At 47.5% G+C, this 20,509-nt stretch overlaps 1 protein-coding gene across 6 annotated transcripts in view; it reads left to right on the forward strand.

Annotated features, from left to right (window-relative positions):
- Nucleotides 1-554: 554 nt before the first annotated feature.
- The window catches only part of GMDS (GDP-mannose 4,6-dehydratase), a 499,050-nt gene continuing 479,095 nt past the window's right edge, over nucleotides 555-20,509 (forward strand). For all 6 annotated transcript variants that reach the window (XR_014295491.1, XM_082638227.1, XM_082638229.1 and 3 more), the window contains exon 1: nucleotides 555-783. Coding sequence is in view for 5 of the 6 variants with exons in the window: in XM_082638227.1 (XP_082494353.1) it covers nucleotides 682-783 (102 nt within the window). In the remaining variant the exon portion in view is untranslated. The remainder of the gene's footprint in view (nucleotides 784-20,509) is intronic.

The raw sequence follows: 20,509 nt of genomic DNA on the forward strand, positions 1-20,509 counted from the left end.
GAAACAGAGAACCAGACTCCTCAAAGGGCATTGCAGCAGGTTTCCAGGAATTACTTATCAAAGCCGATGAGCCAGGGGCCGTGACCCCTAGATTCGGACAGGATTCAGGGCTTTCTCCTAAGGGAAAGGTCTGCCCCTACTTCTTCCCAGCATCCTCGGAGAGTGTGACGATTCCTGGGATATTCAGGAGGGTGGAGGGGAGGACGTGCAGCGTGAGGTGGTGAAGTCAGGCCGCCGACGGCCCGCCCCGTCCACTGCCAGCCCTTGCAAGGAACAAGCCTGGCGCAAAGACCCGGCATCCCAACCTATCCTGAGGATCTGGATAAGCCCGCGCAGGCGCGCCCGGCGCCCCGCCCTTCAGGCGCAGGCACCGCCTACAAGCCCCGCCCCGCCTGGCGCGCGCGCTGCCGGCAGTGGGCGGGGCCTGCTCTGGCTGTGAGGCCGCCGGCGGGGAGGGCGGGGCCTGCCGCCGGCACGGCGGTGCGTCGCGCGGTGATGCGGCTGACGCTGCGCCCGCCAGGCCGCAGTCCGGCCGCCCCGCCCCCGGCCCGCCCCGCCGCCCTCCCAGGCGGCCCTGTCAGAGTGCGGCGGCGAGCGGCGCGGGGCTGGTCTTTGCAGCTGGCGAGGAGGCTCGCGCGGCACACCCCCGTTGGTCGGCGCCTCTCTTCAGCGCGCGCGGACATGGCCCAGGCAGCGGCGCACTGCCCCAGCGCCCGCGGCTCTGGGGACGGCGAGACGGGAAAGCCCAGGAAGGTGGCGCTCATCACAGGCATCACGGGCCAGGTGAGCGGGGGCGGGGGCCGCGGGCACGTGTGCGCTCGGGGCGCCGGCGGGGCGGCCGCGGGGGCGCCGGGAGCTCGGGCCGCGGGGTGGCCGGTGCCCGCGCGCGGGGGCTCCCTTGCTGCCCGGTCCCCTCGCCCGGGTCCCAGGTCGCGGAGGAAGTAAGAGGGAGCGGTGCTGTGCAGTCACAGACCAGGAAATGTTTTCCTGTTTTGTGTTACACGTTAAAAGCCCACCTCGCAGGAACTTCCGAGACCGCGGCCGCACCTGGACGTGGGGCAGGCTGGTCCGGGCTCGGGCCGGGTCCCCTCCCTGCCCCAGATCCTCAGGAGTGTCCGGAACCCGGCCTGCGAGCGGCGGGCGGCGCCGGGGCCGGGCCTCTCGGGTCCCCCCGGGCGGTGGCGGTGCCGACACCCGGTGCTCAGGAAGTGATGGGGTGAATAAAGGTGATAATCCTAATGCGCACGCAGGCTGTGCTTATTACGCGCAGTCACTTGGCTGATAGGACCTCATTTAGTTTTCCCAGCTGCTCTTTGAGGCGGTGCTCTTATGATCTCCACTTCACAGATGGGGAAACCGAGGCCCGCGGTCAAAGAGCTAGGAAGTGTCCAGTTGGGATTCACACTGCTCTCAGACTCTCTGGCGGGAGAAAAGAGGTAGAAACTGTCTAGAGGTACAGTGAAAGGGCGTTAGACAGTTGTAACTGCTGGATACCTGATTACTTCCTAGTTACTCATGCATCGTGCTGTGTTTAAGGTAATTACAGTAAACCCCGGTTTGAAAACTGGTGGGAGGGGTGGGGGGGAGGGACAGGGATCTGAGGCTGAGTAAGAGAACCCTCAAATTCAGTCAAGGGCCTGCATACTTTCAATATTATGGAGAAATTAGTTAAGCTGTTCCTGTAACTCTGTTGGTATGGCTTATGCCTACTGAAGTGCCAGCAGCGTGAATCCATGCAGGTTAGAAGGGAAACCTTATTTAGAGCCGGGAGTGCAGTGATCGGGTTGGTGCTGAGTGGCCTCCTCCAGGCTGTCTTCCTAAGCTACTCCCTGGCCAGACAGTTTTGGCTCCCCACTTCGTTTCTACCTTAAAACCCCTGCTTGAGGGTCAGGCTCCTTCTAACCTCTGCACCAGTATCTCCCACTTCCCTCCAACCCCACCCTGTGCATTGTCCCCTCACTTGTTGGGTGTTGTGCTGGCTTCTGCAGCCCCTGGCACAGTGCTGAGCTCTGGTTGCCACGTAAATCCCTGCGGGTGGAGTTTACCACTCTGCTTCACATTTATCTCCCTGGACAGTGATTCCCGCCATGGGTCTCGGAGTGCTGTGAGGTTAATGCAAGGGGTCTGGAGAGCCATACCTGCTGTCCAGTTTCTTAGTCGTGTTGGGTGAGAGCTTGCTGAGCTACTCACTCTGCTGAACATTTTATATATTCCTATGTAAGAGGCAGGTACAGTTTTTGTCCCCATTTTACACCTGGCTTAGTAAGTAAGGTTAAGTATGTTCCCTGAGGGCGCACATCTCCTGAGTGTTGGGGCTGAGATCTGAACCCAAGACTTGCTCTAAGCCATTTTGTTATACTGCCTCTGTGGTTAGCCACCCACATTAAGTTACAGCTCTCTGTGTGTGTGTGTGTGTGTGTATGTGTGTGTGTGTGAGAGAGAGAGAGAGAGAGAGAGACAGAGAGACAGAGAGAGAGAGACAGAGGGACAGAGAGAGACAGAGAGGGACAGAGACAGGGGGAGTAGGGGAGAGAGAGGGATTGTTTTACTCTTAAGAAGAGGTCTCAGATTCAAGGTGAGGTTGAAACCGCTGCTCTGGCCCTTAGGGCTGTCGTGGCCTTTGTGCTAAGATGGGCTCTTGCATGGATTGTCCCACGTTCGCTCTTGAGAATGCGTGCAGGTGGCCAGGGTGTCCGTCTGCTTTGCATCTCTAGTGCTCACTGCCAGCAGTCATTCCAGCTTTCTTCCTCCTGTCTCTTCCTGACAGTAGTTGTGAATCATTTCCCGGAGTTTTTTTTATCTTATTAAATCACCTCGAAGAAAACCAGGCTGTGCTCTGCATTGCCGCTTCAAGGCCCTCCGCCAGCCATCCCCAGGGCTCACCTCATGGTCTAAGTATGCTTGCTCTTTGCTACACCTGGGGAAATGTTATTGCTGGTCCCTGAATATTGCTGCCTTGTACCTCCTTGGGGTCATTATTTTGCACCTGAATGCCCTCACAAGTCTTACTCCTTTTAACTCAGCTAAAAGCCTCAGCCAAATGCAATCATTCCAGGCTTTGTATTTTCAATTCTTTGTATTTACAGATGTGCAATCCATGTTGGCTACAAGGATAGTTTACATAGCTTAGTTCTTTGGTTTGTTAACTCCTTTAGGGTAGAAACCTTCTTTTGAGCTTACTACCTCCCATGTGGCTTCACCTAGTGGGCTTCCAAAATGTTGACTTCCTCTTCCCATGAACAGAACTTGTCTCTACTGTGTGTCTGCAGGGTGCAAGGCTTGCTTTGTGGCTGCTGGGAGCCAGAGCCTACGTAAGCTGTACTCTCTGCCCTCCAGGATCTCACAGTTTTTGAGGGACTTAATGCACATGTCAAAATCCGTATTTTACAAATATGTTAGTGCCCACATGCCTGGTTCATCCAACCTCACTGAATGCTGGCAGTAGCAGGGGCTGTGTTTGGGGAGAACAGCGTGTACAGAAGTGCAGAGAGGGGAGAGTTTGGGGGGCCATGAGGACCAAACATAGTAATAATGGGAGGAAAGAGAATTTATTACATTTTTTACCCCTTGCTTATTTCCAAAAAGATTCTGAGGTGGCTTCAATAAAAAAACACAGCGTTGGACCATCCTAAGAAGAATGAAAAAAATAGGAGTCTGCAGTGAAGGCTGTAGAAAGATGGAGGTAGTGTCCCCAGCACTGAGGACGGCTGCCAGGTGGGCATGAAATTCAGCTTTGAGCTCCCTGACCGTCGAGACAGAGTGGGTGGGCACGTGGAACTTTGTTAGTACTGAACTCTCAGGGGGACACAGAACAACATGATGCCCAATGAGCTCGATAGAGTCATCTCAGGATGCTCTTGTTACCCCGACGGACTGTGGGAGCACATTTTTCAGCAGGTGGAGACTTTAGACAACTGAATGGTCAGCGTTTGTGGATTTTTCCCTTTCTGATATCTGTTATGTCAAGCTAGTGTCCGCCAGGAGCATAGGCAAGTTGGAACTGTAGACTACCTTGTCAGGTGTCCTTCGTACGAAATTAATATTGGTGTTTTAAATATGGAAGAACTGACACGTTGAGGTCCTCCACACCTGCAAGTAGCCTAGGTTTTCCTTAGGAAGTGCTTTAGATGTGGTCAGACATCTAAGCAAGCACCAAGTCCAGAGTTCTGCGCCATGACACATGGAAGGCAAAGCGTTTATCTTTAAATGGTTGGAAAGTTAGTCCTGGTCAAGAGGAGTTAACTTGTTTGCTGTTGGAAGACGACACGTTTTTACCAAGTCTTGCACAGAGGAAAGAGATGGACCCTTTGAGCTGTCAGGCAGATTATTTAAGCCATAATATTTTGTTTCAGAATTTTATTTTTATAGCCTTATTTTTAATTTTCACTAATTTAATTATTTTCTTTTGAGCATGTTCTAGCTGCCATCAGACAACCATAGCCTTTAAAGAGAGCATGTTTAAAACATACCCAGATTCCTTAGACTTAGGTGGCTCTCACAGGCTTTATCTTCTTCATTTAAGAATTAATTTAAGATGCTGGAAAATGGTAATTGAGAATTGTCAGGAAGTACCATTCTTTCCACAGTTTTCCTTATCCCTTTTAAATAATGCTTCAATGGGATCATAATAGATGATGGGGATATTACATCTTCTGGTTTTACTTTCTAATCCATATTTGGTGTCCCGCAAATTTCTGCATTTCAGTATCGGCATCAGAATCATCACTTGTGTAAATGGAGATTTAGTGAAATGTGATGAAGTCTATTAAAATAAGCCTATTTGATTGGTAATGGCTACATGGAATCGCGGAGCCAAAGCTGTGTCCAGTTCAAGGGAGAGGCCCGTGATAGATGAGTGATGTCTGCCTGGGAAAGGGCTGGGAGTGATGGCACAGTGCTCTGTCTTTACAGGATTGTGACTCCTTGGGTTTAGGAAAAAAGTGTCTTAATCACTTATCCCCTATATCTAGCATAACTGGTAAGGGTTAGGTACTCAAAATATTTCATAGTTAAGTCTTTACTTACTGATGTTTATTATCTTGCAGAAAACTTGCCTGGAAGTTGTAGAAGTCTGTAGAAATGAGAACAGAATGCAGTTGTTGTTGGTTGGGTAGAAGCAAGGCATTTCAGGGTACTGTGGGGGAATTGGACAGTATATACCCAACATAGTTGCAATTTAGGAGATAAAATGATTTGTTGTAACTTCAGATTTAAAGGATTTAGAAAATACCCATTTCAGGGAAAAAAAGTAACATATCCAGTTTTGTATGATAGATTTCCTCCCGTTTTTGTACTCATGTTAACCATTGAATTAAAAAAAATATTCCGAAAAAAAAAATTCCGTTGGCGTGCACATTGAGATCTTAGTACTGGAGTTAAATAACCATCATTGTGTGGAGGAGGAAGGGAGGCTGAGAAGGTGTGATTTCCCAGGTCATACAGCCGGTTAGCACTGGAGCTAGGACTGATCAACACTGTCCTTCACTGACAACGGCAAAGGGGCCGCTTTGAGCCAGAAAAATTGGAGCAAAGGAGTCTATGGTAGTGAAATGTGTAGCCTGGTGTTCTGTAAAGTTGAATAATAATAAATTACACCTGAAAAGCAATCAAATCTATTTCAGTGTTTAAGGAAAAGGTGACTTTACGTTAAGTTTTATAACATTTAACATCTTATTTTGACAAAATATTTGCAGTTTGAAAAGATTGAGAGGCAATTAAATAGGAGTCTTTAGTATTTAACTTACAAAGGAAAATTAATAAAATACAGGGACTAGAGAAGGGGGTTCACGTTAGGCCGTTCCTTAGAGAACTCGGACACTCGCTTCATTGGAGGCGTATGCTGTTCTGAACTAGAGTTGCCTCCGGATCCTGCAGACTTCTTGAGCACGGCCTGTCTCCCCATTACGCGTGAAAGCCCAGTGCTTCTGTCTCCATGTGGGGCTTTGGGACTCCAGGGCTGAAATCGAGGGGAGTTTTATTAGTTACCACCTGATCGCTGAGATGAACTAGAAGAACTGCTAATTGTCCTTGTGGTCTTGAACGGCTTTCTTTGAGGTGTGGAGTTCTCAAGTTGCCTGTCCTTTGAAGCAGCCTTTTCTCAGCTTTTGTTAGAGGTTTTCACTAAACTGGGATTATTTGGCTATGATTCCATGTAAAGAATCAGGCTTAAGGAGTGAGGCAAAATGTTTGCCTTTAACCATGATTCTGGACACTTGGTAGATAATGATTTGGGGGGAGGGCACAGAAAAAATTTACTGACATTGATAGAATGATTGCTGTGTGCCAGGCAGTGTGCCCAGCATTTTATATAAATTATCTCATTTAACTGCGGGTAGTAGGTATATTTACTGTCCTCCCTATACCGAGCAAGGAAACTGAGATTTGGAGAACTTCAGACTTGCCTGAGAACTTCTTGCACTAGTCTTTTCTCAGGACCTTCTCTCCTGTGTCAGGTCAGACTAGCTCTGTTGGCCAGATTGTTGACAAACTGTACAAGTTCACTGCTCTTGAGAAGCAGGTTGTTTTTTTTTTTTTTGTGGTACTAGGGCCTCTCACCGTTGTGGCCTCTCCCGTTGCGGAGCACAGGCTCCGGACGCGCAGGCTCAGCGGCCACGGCTCACGGGCCCAGCCGCTCCGCGGCATGTGGGATCCTCCCGGACCGGGGCATGAACCCGTGTCCCCTGCATTGGCAGGCGGACTCTCAACCACTGCGCCACCAGGGAAGCCCAGCAGGTTGTTTTTTTTTTTTTCTTTTTTTTTTTTTTTTTTTGCGGTATGCGGGCCTCTCACTGTTGTGGCCTCTCCCGTTGCGGAGCACAGGCTCCGGACGCGCAGGCCCAGCGGCCATGGCTCACGGGCCCAGCCGCTCCGCGGCATATGGGATCCTCCCAGACCGGGGCACGAACCCGTATCCCCTGCATCGGCAGGCGGACTCTCAACCACTGCGCCACCAGGGAGGCCCTAGCAGGTTGTTTTTAAAGGCTGTTTTTTGATTAGTGCTTTACCGTGCTGGTTAGGTGATATTAACATTACTAGCCTGTGTGTCGTAGAAGTCTGGGGTGAGGGTGGGGACGGGGGGCGGAGGGCTGCTCTCTGAAGCCTGCTGAAGACCCCTGGTGGCTCCTTTCCCCAGCATTCTTCCCAGTTCTCTGAGGGTTTTACGGTAAGAAAGGGAGACGGGGGAGCAGAGTGGCTTCCCTGCCCACAGACCTCCCGGTGGAGGGTCAAGAGCCGGCCGCCACTTTGTGGGCCCTCAGAAGTGGGCCAGGGCTGCAGCTTGGGTGAGGGCGGTCTGGTTGGAGCCTGTGGCTGCAGAGCTTGCCCTCCGCCCAATGTGCACAGGGACAGCGAGGTCTCTGGGTGGTGGAGAGAGGCGGGCGAGGGCCCTTCTCCACCTCCGTGTGGACCGGAGTTACAGCTCCGGGTTCACTTGCTGTGCTCCTTTCCTCTCTGCAGAGTGCGGTTTGTCCTTGCTGTCAAGGCCCAGATTCCTGAGGGGACTTAAGAAGTCTCCTGTTCTAGACTCTTGTACGCCGTCATGTAAGCTGGAAAATCTTTTGGCCTGCAGAGTGCCCTTAATGGATGCTTTGGACTTGCCTTTTCTCCAGGTGATAGTTTAATCTGAAGAGATGCTTCCTTGACTTGAGAGGACCCTCCTCTCTTCTCTCTCCCAGTAAGCCTTGCATTCGGGCTGAGAGTGGTTCTCTATTTCATATCCCCAAAATTTCCAGTAGCAATTTGGTGGTTTTTTGTTGTTGTTGTTTTTTGCTTAATTAATCTTTTCTCTTGGAGGCAATTACATTTGGGGGCAGATCATCCTCTACTTAGTAATAGAAGTACTAATGCTCATGATTAATTCGGTTGACGGATGTTTGAGTGCCAACGATGTGTCAGGCACTGGGGATACGACAGTGAACAGAACAGACAAAAATGAGCCTCCTGTGACACTCATGTTCTGGGTGGTGATGATGGCGGTGATGGTGGGTGAATGACAGTAATTAAGGTGTGTTGAGCATTCACTCTGCCAGGCACTGCTTAGCAGGCTTTACACCTGTTTCCTGTCTGGAGCAAGGGAGCCCTCCTCTGAGACGGTTTTCTTGTCACCCCTGAGGAACGCAGAGGTTAAACACATAGCCCAAAGGTCACTCCCGTCCTTGTTTGCAAAGTCAGAGGTGAAATGTAAATCCCAGTAATTTTATTTTCTATCAAGTTTATTACTAGAATTAACAAATAAATTCTAAGGAGAGGTAAATAGATGGTGTGTCAAATTTGAAAAATAAAGCATATTCAAGAGTTTTTTTTTGTTTTTGCAGTTGTGGAAAGATATGGATTATAGTAGTAAAATAGGCCTGTATTAATCACTACATTATATGTCCCTTATTTTATTTTCTTTGCTGTCATTTAGGTCATACCGTTAATTAATTTGTTGATGACTTATCTTGCGAACTCCCTAAATGCTGGGACTCTGTCTTGGGACAAGTGGTAGAGGAGTTGGATTTCTTGGCCAGCGTGGGTTTCAGTTAACTGCTTAGCTACTTAGGAGCTGCATCGATTTGGGCAGGGTATTTACCTTTGCTGTCAGGTTGGAAGAGTTATTCCTACCGAATAGAAAAGAGGTCTGGCATGGAATAGGGCGTTTGCCCCATGACTAGAATGGACCTCTCTTCACAGTGCTAACCAGATAGTGAGAGTACTCCAATATGGGGCAAGGACATTGAATGTGGAGGCCTCCAAAGTCAGCCTTGCTCCATGGGGGGAATCTGTTGCCTAGGGCTGAAAGTTCCCTGGGATTTGGAATCAGCCACAGGCTATAAACAGATTTGACGTCCGGTGTGTCTTACAGTGCAAAGCAGATCTGGGGGCCGGTCTTATCTTCCCGTGTGAGAGGATTGTGGGCTCTGGACTAGACTCTAATCCTCCTTACTGTGATTTGCAGTCCAGGAGGAAAGGTCTGGCATAACTGGGAATGAGAAGGCTGTCTTCAGTCCTGTCCTGCTTTGGCCAAAGACTGTTACGCGGTGAAACTGTTTTTATGTCTTTACATTACACATAATTAATTGATTAACTGGGGAAAGAGTGTGGACCTGAGAATCAGAGGCTGGGTTTTAACACCAGTTAATTGTATAGCCTTAATTTTTTCTTAATCCATAATACGAAGGGATCACCTGGCGATCGCTAAAGTCTGTTCAGAGTGGAGCGTGCTGTAACTTCAGGATTGAACACTAATTATAGTTTATTGTGTGCAAAAAAGTCTTGTATTTAAGCAGTGCAGTCATTTAATATCAGTTTCAAAGCTAAGGCCAATAGGAGAATTAAAAAAAAAATAAAACCAGTGACTGTTAACTGTAGTGAATTTATAATTAAGTGTGTAAACTGGGAAGAAATTCACATATGAGTTGTACTTTGCTAGAATTTATAAGGTTAAAGCAGAAATTCTGAGCTGTCTGCCCTGGTAGATTTTACCAAATGAAGTGGTTTTTTGGTGAGGAAGGATTTAAAATTCCTGTTATTTATTTTTTGGATTGAAATATTAAAAAAGAGTCTGTATTTTGAGGTTAGTGTTTAATAGTGGAGGGTCTGTTCATTCAGTAAACAGCTGCGGAGATTTATTCTGTGTTGAGTTAGGTGCTAGGCGTATAGCCACCAGCAAGATGGATATGATATTGTTCTCAAGGGGCTGATAGTCTAGGGGGGATGAGTAATGTGACAGGTAATTTTACAGCATGTTAATTGCTATGATAATAATAAGAGAGTCACTGAATCACAAGGAGATCTTCCCTTAAATAAAAATGATCCATAGTATCATTAATTCAGCAGATATTGAGCATCACTTAGCTTGGAAGTTTCTGGTTATGAATGCCATTGCATTAAAAGGGTTAACTGTGAGGCCTTTCTGTAGGAAGCTGAGCTGCTGAAGGATCCCCTATATGCTCCTTTTTTCTTCTTTTTGATGTAGAGATCCTCATAGTCTAGTATTTCGTGAAGGATGTTCCTATTTTCATTCTCATTTTTCTATCTCAAAAGCTGTATTTCCAGCCTTTAACATTTATTCCATTTGGAGACCTTGCCAATTATTTGATCATATATTTATGTATACACCGGGGAATCACAGACCAAGTGAGGAAGCATTTATGAACTGTCATCGTGTGATGACATAACGTAGGGGGCAGGTCAGATTTTTCTTTTTGGCTGATCAAATTTGAGTTTAACAGAATACTCCCAGTATAGTTCCTAATGGTGAGTTAGTGGCAGCCAGACAATTGATATTTGTTTTAGGGTTTGATAGCTAATTTTTGAGCCAGTATTGTAGACAGAGACATAAGAGGTTAAAATCAGATAATTTTGTTTTGTACTAGAATATTAGGTGTATGATTATTTGAACCAGCATATACTTTTAAGTGTTTTGTTCCCTGTAGTATCCCCAGCGTGTAAAGTGCAGAGTGTAAGACATGGTACGGGACTCGGAGTAGGTAGGGAAGGAAGCAGACGTGTAGGTGCCGAGGTGAGGGTGCGCCTGTGGCCGTCAGTGTAGGGAGGAGTGGCTTTGCAGACAGTAGCAGGGAAAGGAGGGCGGTGGGGACTAGTGCAGTTGGGAGGGCTCCGGGGGCTGGCCTCAAAGCGCGGTCAGATTGGGGGGCGGCGAGGGACTGAGCTCCCTGAGAGGGCGGTGTGTGGATGGAGTATGGCAAATAGCATATTCAAAGTCCAGACGTGCGGGTCTGGGGAGGCCTGGAAGAGCAGGTTGAGGGGTGTGGGTTTGACTAAATAAGCAGGGGTATGAGTGGAGCTCGGCCTTGGTTGAGTCTGCAACCTGGGCCCAAATCCTGCTTTAAGAAACGTCCTTCCGGGAGTTACTTAATCATCTTGAACCCTAATTCCCTTTTCTTTAAAATGCAGTTAATTATACCCACATCACAAGGTGGTGTGCAGATTAGATAGGATGATTTTAATAATGCCTAGTGAGGTGCCTGACACACGCTGCTTATGAAATTCTGGTGCTTATATTTATCATGTATAATACATGACTTATGTGTGGTGCGTTCCCCAGCATGGGGGAGAGTGAGAGGAGAGGGCAGCGTGGTGTAGGCGCAGAGTGAATTTGAGTAGGAGAGCCAGGAAGACCTGCTAGATTATAAGGACGTAGATGCAGGCGACGTTGGTTGTGGACAAGGAAAGAGAATCAAAGGGACAACGGGACTTTGTGATTAGTTAGGTACCGGGGTGGGTGGTGAGGAAGGGAAGAGTTGGAGATCTCGAGGTTGCTTTGATTTTGGAGGCTGGCTGGCTGGCTGGTATCACCATGGCCAGAAATGCTGCCCCTGGGAAGGAACAGCAGTGCTTGGGGAAGGGAGTGAATTCAGTTCTGTTCCTCTTGAGCGTGAGATGAGAGCATGACGTTCAAGTTCTAACCACCTGTAAGCCATTTAAAATGTCAGCTTGGAATGCAGGTGAGAGATCCCGGCCACACAGTGTCCCGTCTAGGCCTGGATGCAGCTGTGGGTGGGGAAGCCCTGTATTCTGCTCTGCTTGCCCGCCGCCCGGAATGTGCTGTGTTACCTGCCTCCTGGTATTAAAACGAACATTTTCCCCTTTAGTTTCATGATTGAAGTTAACCAGGTTACTTCAGTTATACTTCAATTCTCCCCCCTTTCTTTCTTTCCTTATATTTATTATCTTAGATTTTTATGAGTTTTGATGTTATTGCAAGAATATATTCTAGCAACGTGAATATTTTGTTAAGCAGAGTCTGATTTTTGCACTCAAGGAATGCTTTTTTCTAGGTAAGTCAAGCCTCAGGACTCTGCTCAACAAGATCAAAGGGCTTTTGGGATGAAGCAGTGTGGTTTAGGATCCCACACTGCTGATGTGTGACTTTGCTTCACTGTGATATTAGCCATAATATCTTACATTTGTATATTAATTTGTAGTTCTCAAAGCATGTAAAAAGCATTTCCATTGTTCTACATGGTATTCTGGGATGCAGGCAGGGCAGGGATTGCTTCATTCTAGAGATGACCAGCATCCAGAGTGATCAAGTGACCTGAGTCTTGGCGCTGGCGGCTGTCCGCACAGTAATGCCGAGCTTTCGTTCCTTCTTCCGGATCTCACAGTCTGCTAGGGTTAATTCAATTTAGCTTTCTTCTGCATTCCCTCAGCAGTGTTTTACTCCAGGCTGGTGTTTTTCTTTACTGTTTCATAAACAGACTATGCTAGGCAGAGTAATGCTCCCACCCCACCCCAAGGTGTCCACGTCCTCGTCCCTGGAACCTGTGAATGTGTTACCTCTCGTGGCAAAAGGGACTTTGCAGATGTGGTTAAAATCAGGATCTTGAGATGAGAGATGATCCTGGCTTATCTGTGGGGTCTGGCATTGTGGGGGTCCTTCAGTGGGGAGGAGGGAGACAGAGGTGTCAGAAAAGACGGCCTTGTGAGGAAGGTTCAGCCGGCCAGGGCTGGCTTTGCAGACAGAAGGGGCCACAGCCAAGCGGCACGGGTGGTTTCCGAAAGCTGGGAGAGGCCATAGGATCCTCCCTGGAGCCTCCAGAAAGCAACCGAGGCTGGCTGACAAGGCAGATTTCAGACTTCCGATCTGCTGAATTGTGAAGTAGTGAATGGGAGCTGTTTTAAGCCACTGTGGTTTATGGTCATTTGTTACATTTATGGAAATTTGTTACAGCAGCAAAGAGAGACTGGTAGGCAGATGATATGCTTGTTCCCACTTTGCACTTACTGGGAATTCTCTCTTGCTTTGGCCTGTTCACATGTAGTTGTCTTCAGATTCTAGCTTCCTTCACATTCCAGCCCTCATTCATTTCCTTCATCTTGGAATTCTTTGCACATTTTAAGTTATCCCGCAAATATTTTTGCGTGCCTTCTGCTGGTAAGCAAGATATTCCTTCCTTTGGTGTTATGGAGAACACCCATTGTCCCTGTTTTCAAGGAACCTCATCTAATGAGGAGCATTAATGGATCATTTCAACAAATATTTATTTAACACTGAGCTCTGTCGTAGGCACTTTAATAGCCACTGGAATTTAGGCCAATTTGTTCCTAATAAAAAAGCTGTTCTATCATCACCATCATTATTGTTATACAAATACAAAGTTCTCCTGTTTTGTTTGTTTGCTTATTTTTTAGATTCCAAATGTAAGTGAAAACAGCAGAGACAGACTCACAGATACAGAGAACAGATCAGTGGTGATCAGAGGGGAGAGGGCTGGGGGTAGGAGCAGAATAGATGAAGGAGGTTAAGAGGTACAGACTACTAGGTATAAAATTAATAAGTTATAAGGATGTAATGTACAGTACAGGGGATATATCCAGTACTTTATAATAACTTTGTCTAGAGTATAATCTGTAAAAATATCAAATTACTATGTTGGACACCTGAAACTAATATAATATTGCAAGTCAACACCAAAAATACCAAAAAAAAAACACAAAACTCCACAGGCTCCTCCTTTGTTGGCTTTGAGGAAGCAAGTGGCCTTGTTGGCAGGGAACTGTGGATGACACCTAGGAGCTAGGGTGGTCTCTGGGTGACAGCCAGCAGGAAGGTAAGGCCTTTGGTCCTAGAGCCACCGTGATTGAATTCTGTTGACAAATGGAGTGAACCCTTAGATCCACTGGGGCGTTGGATGAGACTTGACACCTGGCTTGTAACCTAGAGATGACCTGGCTAAGCATGCCAGGCTCCAGATCCATAGAAAATGCGTGCTCGTCAGTGTGGGGAGATGGAAGCTGCCGAGTTTGTGGTAACAGGGTTCTGCAGCAGTGGATGACGGATCTGCGCCCTGACCTCGCACAGCACGTGCAGAAGCGGCTCAGAGAGCGTCCCAGCCGCTTGAGCAGTGTAAACGCGTGCTGTGGTCATCCGCACGAGAGTGCATGTGAGCAGGACAGTCAGTGGGGCTGCTGTGATTCGACTCCCGTGGTGTCAGTGCCTTTCACAGTGAGAAGTGCTGAGAAGCAGTTTTGCGGTTTGATGTTTTGGAAGTCCACTGGGAATGAGGAGAAGATGCTCTTGCCGGGCCCTGTTTTGCATCTAGGGGGATGAGCGAGGAGGACCTGAATATCAGCAGGTCCCAGATTTCACAGACTGTTAAAAACTTGAGAATGATACATACGGTGGCCAAATTTTTATCTTTAAAGTAAGAACCTTCAGAACAGCAAATTCCTGTCTGCTACCAGTACCACTAAAATGTAACAAGGATGTGTTGTCAGAATAAAGAGCAGTCACCAAATTACACACTCTTGGCTTGTGACCTACTTTAGTATGTCCATTTTTCTCATTTTGTAAAGGAATGGGTTACAAATGTGTCATGGATTGGCCTTGGTCTATTGACTACGTTTGGACTACGTTGAAAATTGTTTTATTAAAGAAAAGTTATTCACTTGTCTGATTCTCAGGACTCAAATATAAGTCTCCTGGCCTGCGGTGGCCATGTTTTCTGGACCCCAGGGTAAGATACCTCCCTGACTATATGCCCTAGAGCGGGCTGAACACTGGAAACCGGGGGCATCGGAAAGAGTGTGGAGTTACTGTCCATACAGTACTGAGCACCTTGCAAGGTGCCTGGTGAGCATTAGTGAGCTGGTGGTTTGAGATTTCATTTTTTGCCCTGTTCTTTGGTGCTCTGGGCAGACTCCCACCTCCCAGAGAAGACCAGCAGCAGCCGGTAGAGCCAGGATCCCAGTTCATCCTGACAGCTCTGGTCCTGGGGCTGTCCTTTGAGTGTGCTTGCAAGGAATATGCAAATTACTGCTGTGTTTCAAGTTTAACTTGGGAACCTGAAACTGAAATCAAGTTTGTGGAGCTTCTGAGTGGTTTTGACCTGGTTTTGTGAGGTTGGTCAACCCCCCGGGTATGTGGGCAGCGCGTATTAAGTGAATTTCTCAAGGGTGAATAGGAAGATTTTTGGGGGGGTTGTTTTTGAGGAGAGGTGGTAAAGATAATGGATTTTTCAGAGAGTTTTGCTTTTCTGCATTTAAATATAAACCTTGGAAAGGAGACATAGAAGTTAGAACAAATACTGAACTGTTTCTATTGTTTTTTTTTCTTTCAGCTGTTTTGTGGACTCTAGTGGTTTTTCATTTCACCCCCTCATCCATTTTGCTATTGACTAATTTGGGAAGTTTTGAATTATTTCAGCTTCTATACAGTATTTTCTTTCCATTGAGTTGTCTTTTAATCTTTACTAATGTTTGAGCATATAGATTTTAAGCTATTTAAGCATAACCAAAAGTTTATACTATTGCCGGACTGTTATTATGGGAATTTTGGGTTTAATTCCTAAAAATAAGGGCGTGTTTTAGAAGGAATTGTTTCGTGGAGACAAGGCCATTGATTGGGAGCCCAGCTGGAGGTCTTAGAAGACCCTCCGTATGGGGCACTGCGCTTAGTAGAGGCTTAGGATCGGGTCCAGGAAACCTGACATTCCTGCTGGGCTTTTTGAACCACACAGGTCGCTTCTCCTATATGAGCTGATTTTCTTCTCTTTAAATATGCTTTCCAGAACAGGGGTGAATACACGTATGGAGTGAGGATTTGGACGTCTCCCTTCGCTTTCCTAGCTTGGAGTTTCCAGCTGGTATAATGGAAACTGGACGTGAGGAGGATGTTGACCATTGTGGATGACGTCCACCGTTGCTTGGGCTTGGGAAGGACTTGGGGAATTCGCCACTCGCCAGGCTCTTCCGAGGAGTCTCCAGGTGGCCTGGGCCCCGAGTTGGGGAGCAGAGGGGCTCGTGGGCTGGCGCCTGGCTTTCCCTGTAGGACGGGTGGCGTGGGCACCAGAACCGGGCAGGTGGGAACGGGTGTGCGAGCCTGCGCTTGGGGCGCTGCAGGTGATCTCTGGGCAGCGGCGCATGTGGCTGAGCCCCGAGCGATCTGGCCCCGCCTTGTCCTCACTTGCTGGTGTGGCCACTGAGATCCAGACACCCCTGCGACCCGAGGTGCACCTGTGCAGAACTGCCCTTTATTCTAGAATCCCAAGGAAACAGCCCTGGCCTGTCCACCCAGTCCTTCAGCTCCGCTGGGCTTCACCTGTCACCTCACTCACTGCACGCATCTCGGCAGTTCCTGCTGAGGTTTCTTTTCTCCTGCTCACTCTCTAGGAATTACTGACATTCTCACTGGAATCAGTGATTTCTCTAGATTTGGGGCTCATTCCAAAAGAATACTCTGTTTTTCTTTTTGGTGTTTTGACCTTTGATTTCAGTCTTCTCCAAAGACATTCGCCTTTTGCAGCTGAAGTAGGAACTGTCTATAAAGCGTGGACAGCTCTCAACGTTGGTGGCACGTAGAGTCACGTGGGGAGCTTGAAAAAGTCTTGGCTCTTCCGTATTCAGTTTGCTGGGCTTCGGGTGGGACTTACATTTGGCTCTTTGTAGAAATGATCCCAGTGATTCAAGAACGAGCTTGAGCAGAGAACCACCCATTAAAGCAGATTGTGGTAGTGACTTGAAGATGAAGCTATTCTTTTCCTTAACACTTTCCCAATTTTTAAAAATAGTGATACATGCTTACTATAGAAAAATTAGAAAGTTTAAGAAGGTATAAAGTATCAGGGGAAAAAAAAGCACCACCATAATTATACCAGTCAGAACCAATCACCGGCAGCATTATTATTATTATTTTTTACTGTTTTGTCTGTTTCTGATTCGCTTCACTGCCTTTCAGCAAATGTTACTGCCTAGGGTAGAGTAGGCTCTTATGGTGCCTCTGGAATTGTTCTGAAAGCTTCTGAATGTAGGAGTTAGCAAGGACGGATTGAGTATGAGGGCCTGTAGGAGGCCGTGGAGCATACCTTGGATTTCAGGGGTGAGGAAACTCCATCTTCAAGATTCCTTATCACATGACCCACGCGGCACCTCCTTGGCCTCTGTTACAGTAGTCACAGACGTCTGCTTGTATATTTTGGTCCACATGTTGTTTGTATTGGTTTTCTATTTTGAGTGAGATTATGTAATTTAGGGGAATAAATGCAAATAGGATCAGAGTTCATTAATTTTGACATGTTAAATGCAAACACTTTAAAGAAAAATTCCTGTAATGTTTGTTGAAGACTGCAGGTTCAGGGCTTCCCTGGTGGTGCAGTGGTTGGGAGTCCGCCTGCCCATGCAGGGGACACGGGTTCGTGCCCCGGTCTGGGAGGATCCCACATGCCGCTGAGCGGCTGGGCCCGTGAGCGATGGTCGCTGGGCCTGTGCGTCCGGAGCCTGTGCTCTGCAACCGGAGAGGCCACAGCAGTGAGAGGCCCGCGTACTGCAAAAAAAAAAAAGACTGCAGGTTCAGATACTCATATTCCGTCAGTGCTCATCCTGTAGGCAGGTTTTGATACCTTTGTTCTTGGGACTGTTGCTCTTGGTCTGTTTTTCAGTTAACTTTTTTTAATGGTATACTCTACGAAAGCACTTCATTAACTTGATTTATTAATATTTCAATTTAATTATAACACATAGCAATGCCAGGATTTGGTTGCACTTTTATTCTTACGCACAATTATTGTATGTAAATCTAACTCTTAGATCTGGCTGGTGGTGGTCCGGATCTCTCTGGTGTGCTGTAGCTCTGACGTATACTTACAGAGTTTGTGGACTGCACCCCGGGCCCCTCTGTAGAGGAGACTCTCACTTCACGGGTTTTCTGTTATTTCTACCCAAGAAGCAGGATTCTGCACCCGAGGCCAGTCCTGAGAAAAGACAAGCATGTGGTTGGTGAGTGCGCAGAACAGAGCGAGCTCTGGGATCGCTCCTCGTCCTGGGAGGATGACGGTGGAGGGTCCCACCTGGCTGAGGGCAGGGCTCTCTGGGTTTCTCAGTGGATTTCCTCCTCTTGAAGCTTGTTCTCATGGAGACGTGGTGAAGTGTTGGAAAGTCAGATGAGCACAGGGTGGAGATCTTGGCTGCTAGCCTGGCCTGGTGTCATCTTTTAGAAATGGTCCCTTGCATGATTATTTATTTTCTCTCTCCCTCCTCATAGTTTTCTCCTTCCCCCCATCTCTTTCTTTTTTACAGCCGTCTAGCCCCTGCCCCCTGCACACAGGAACTTTTCCCCAGTTCTTCAGGTGAGGCCTTAGGGCTTGGGGTGGGAGCAGCTTATCATGGGGACAGAGTTCCTGCCCAAATGGCAGAGCTGTAGGGGCAGGACTTTGTGGGTGGTAATCGTGCCTTAGGAGAAGTTGAGGAAGCAAACAGTGGGTTCTTATTTAAACAGCCCTGGAAGCGTCATTAAGGATGTTTGCAGGTCTTGGTCCAGATGGAAGCTGGCACTGGCCTGAATCCACCCCTCTCCTTTCACCCTTGAAGCATTTCCTTATTCTACTCTGTTAGTGCTTTGCAATCATTCCCTTCTGATCCCCAGCTTAGTGTGTAATTACAGGTGCTTTTCTGCTTCCTTTTTGCTGCGTTATTGATCATCAGTGTTGGTCTATAGCAAACACAGTGATCTGCATGCAAACCAGAAAGTCTGAGGGCTAGTGATGACTCACCACTCACACAGAGCAGCCTGACGGGCCAGGATGGGCTGCACGAGCGAGAGCCGGGTAGGGGCAGGGCCTTCACCCAGCTTAGAGGGGCCCCTGGGAGGCTCTGGGTCCGGTTTGGGGACTTTGCGACCCGCAACAAACTTTACCCTCTGGGGACCTCGGTTTCTTAATCTATCGCATGAGGATAATTAACCCTTAATTGCAGGGTTGTTGGCCCATAGGATAGTTTATAGTAAGTGGTATGGCAGTTATAATCTGAAACACTTTAAAATGTACACACATTAAAATATATAAAGTATCCAAAATTACAGATGTACATATTTAAGATTATTGAAGCGTTATCAGATGGGAAGGATAAAAACTAAGGTAATGTTAATGTCCTGTGCTCTCTGAGGTGGATAAAGTAAGCACCTGCTTTCCATTCTGGGGTGTGAAAGTATGTTGCAAAAATGAATCCCTTAATTTCTGGCAGAGACAGGCTCTTAATTCAAGAAACAGTGTATAAACGCAAATGTTTAGTAATTCCCGAGATCTGATCTACTGCTTTGCCTTTGTCTTGCACTTCTTGGGGGCGGAGATGTTTCCATCCTTTGGTTTTCCTCTGTATCTGGGAGGAGAGGGGACTTTGGTTGGTTGGCGGCACAGAAGGATGGGGTTCGTTTTGTTTTTTATCCCTTTCCTTTGACCTCCCAATTTCCAGAGGGTGGGTTCTGGGCATCTTGATATTCAGATGAATTTTTTGTAACCCTTCAGCTTTCTTTTCCTCTTGTTCCCTGAGGTTTTCGTTACAACTCTGCAGATGTTTTTAGAAAAGGGGTGAGTGAGAAAATGACTTATCAGGCTTGGGATGGGGTGATTGCTGTGCCAGCGAGAAGGGCGCTGCTGTGGGGTAAGGTGTGACCTCAGGGCACACCCACGGGCCACGCGTCATGTAATGCTGGCTGTTAGCAGTGCCAGCCCTCTTTCACCAACTTTGCAACCAGAGAGCATCTGTTTTCAGTCAGTTTGTCTTTCAGACACAGCTGGAATACTTCCAGAGCCTAAATGAACTTGATTAAAATGTTGCCTGGCTTTTTTTATCATCTGGAGCAAAGCCCATCTTGTCTTTCCTTCTTTCAAAGAAGGTCTGTTGTTTCTTGATGGGCTTCGGCTCGGGTTCATCCCGAGTGTTCCCCCTGCAGGCTGTGTTTCTCCCACAGGCTGTGTGCACAGGGTCCTGGTGGGGCTGGGAAGGTAGAGAAGAGGAAGAGCCACCTTGCCCTCAAGGAGCTCACTTACTTGTATCAAAATGCCCTGAACTCAGCTACTCACATCAAGAGACATTTTACTTATAATCTAGGTAGTACTAGGATTATGAACAGCAGCAAAAACATGTCCAGGGCTTACATGCGCCAAGCCCCGTGTGCTAAGATCTTTGCATCTTTAATCTTCACAAGGGTACCATCGCTTTATAAGTCATTTACAAAATTATTATAAGCATTGTTTGATATCTACTGTTTAAACATAGGGTATAACAAAGTGTTGGGGGACCTTTTTCCCACCTTATACCCCAGTAAAAGACTTAGTTCAAAAGAAAGTTGGTGAAATTATATATCTCCTTTAAAATTAAACAACAAACCACAAATATAAACCTTCTCCTAATAGTAAAATACTGTATTATATACCATGCGCTATTACGTTTTATTATTTAAATATTGTATTGTAGCAACATTACAGTATATTAAAAATATACTGCAGGCCTGTATTACAGGAAAACACGTGTAACAGCTCCCCAGCTCTCCTTACTCAGGAGAGTAAGGCGGGGGAGTGAAGCCTCCAGCGAGAAGAGGAAGCCCAGGGGGAAGGGCAGTCTTCCTAGCGATGGGTTGGGGTGGTCGGTGGGAACGGAAGGGAGGTGGGAAGGAGGCAGAGGGCGGGGGCAGCGGGACGCTGGCGGGCGCAGAGGGGCGCAGGAGGTTTTAAGCGGATTCCGAGGTGTCACAGCCCGGGCTTAGAGAAACGGCTCTGGTGCTCGGGCCCTC

The sequence above is a fragment of the Mesoplodon mirus genome (genome assembly GCF_964341445.2).
Source record: "Mesoplodon mirus genome assembly, chromosome: 12".
NCBI lineage: Eukaryota > Metazoa > Chordata > Mammalia > Artiodactyla > Ziphiidae > Mesoplodon > Mesoplodon mirus.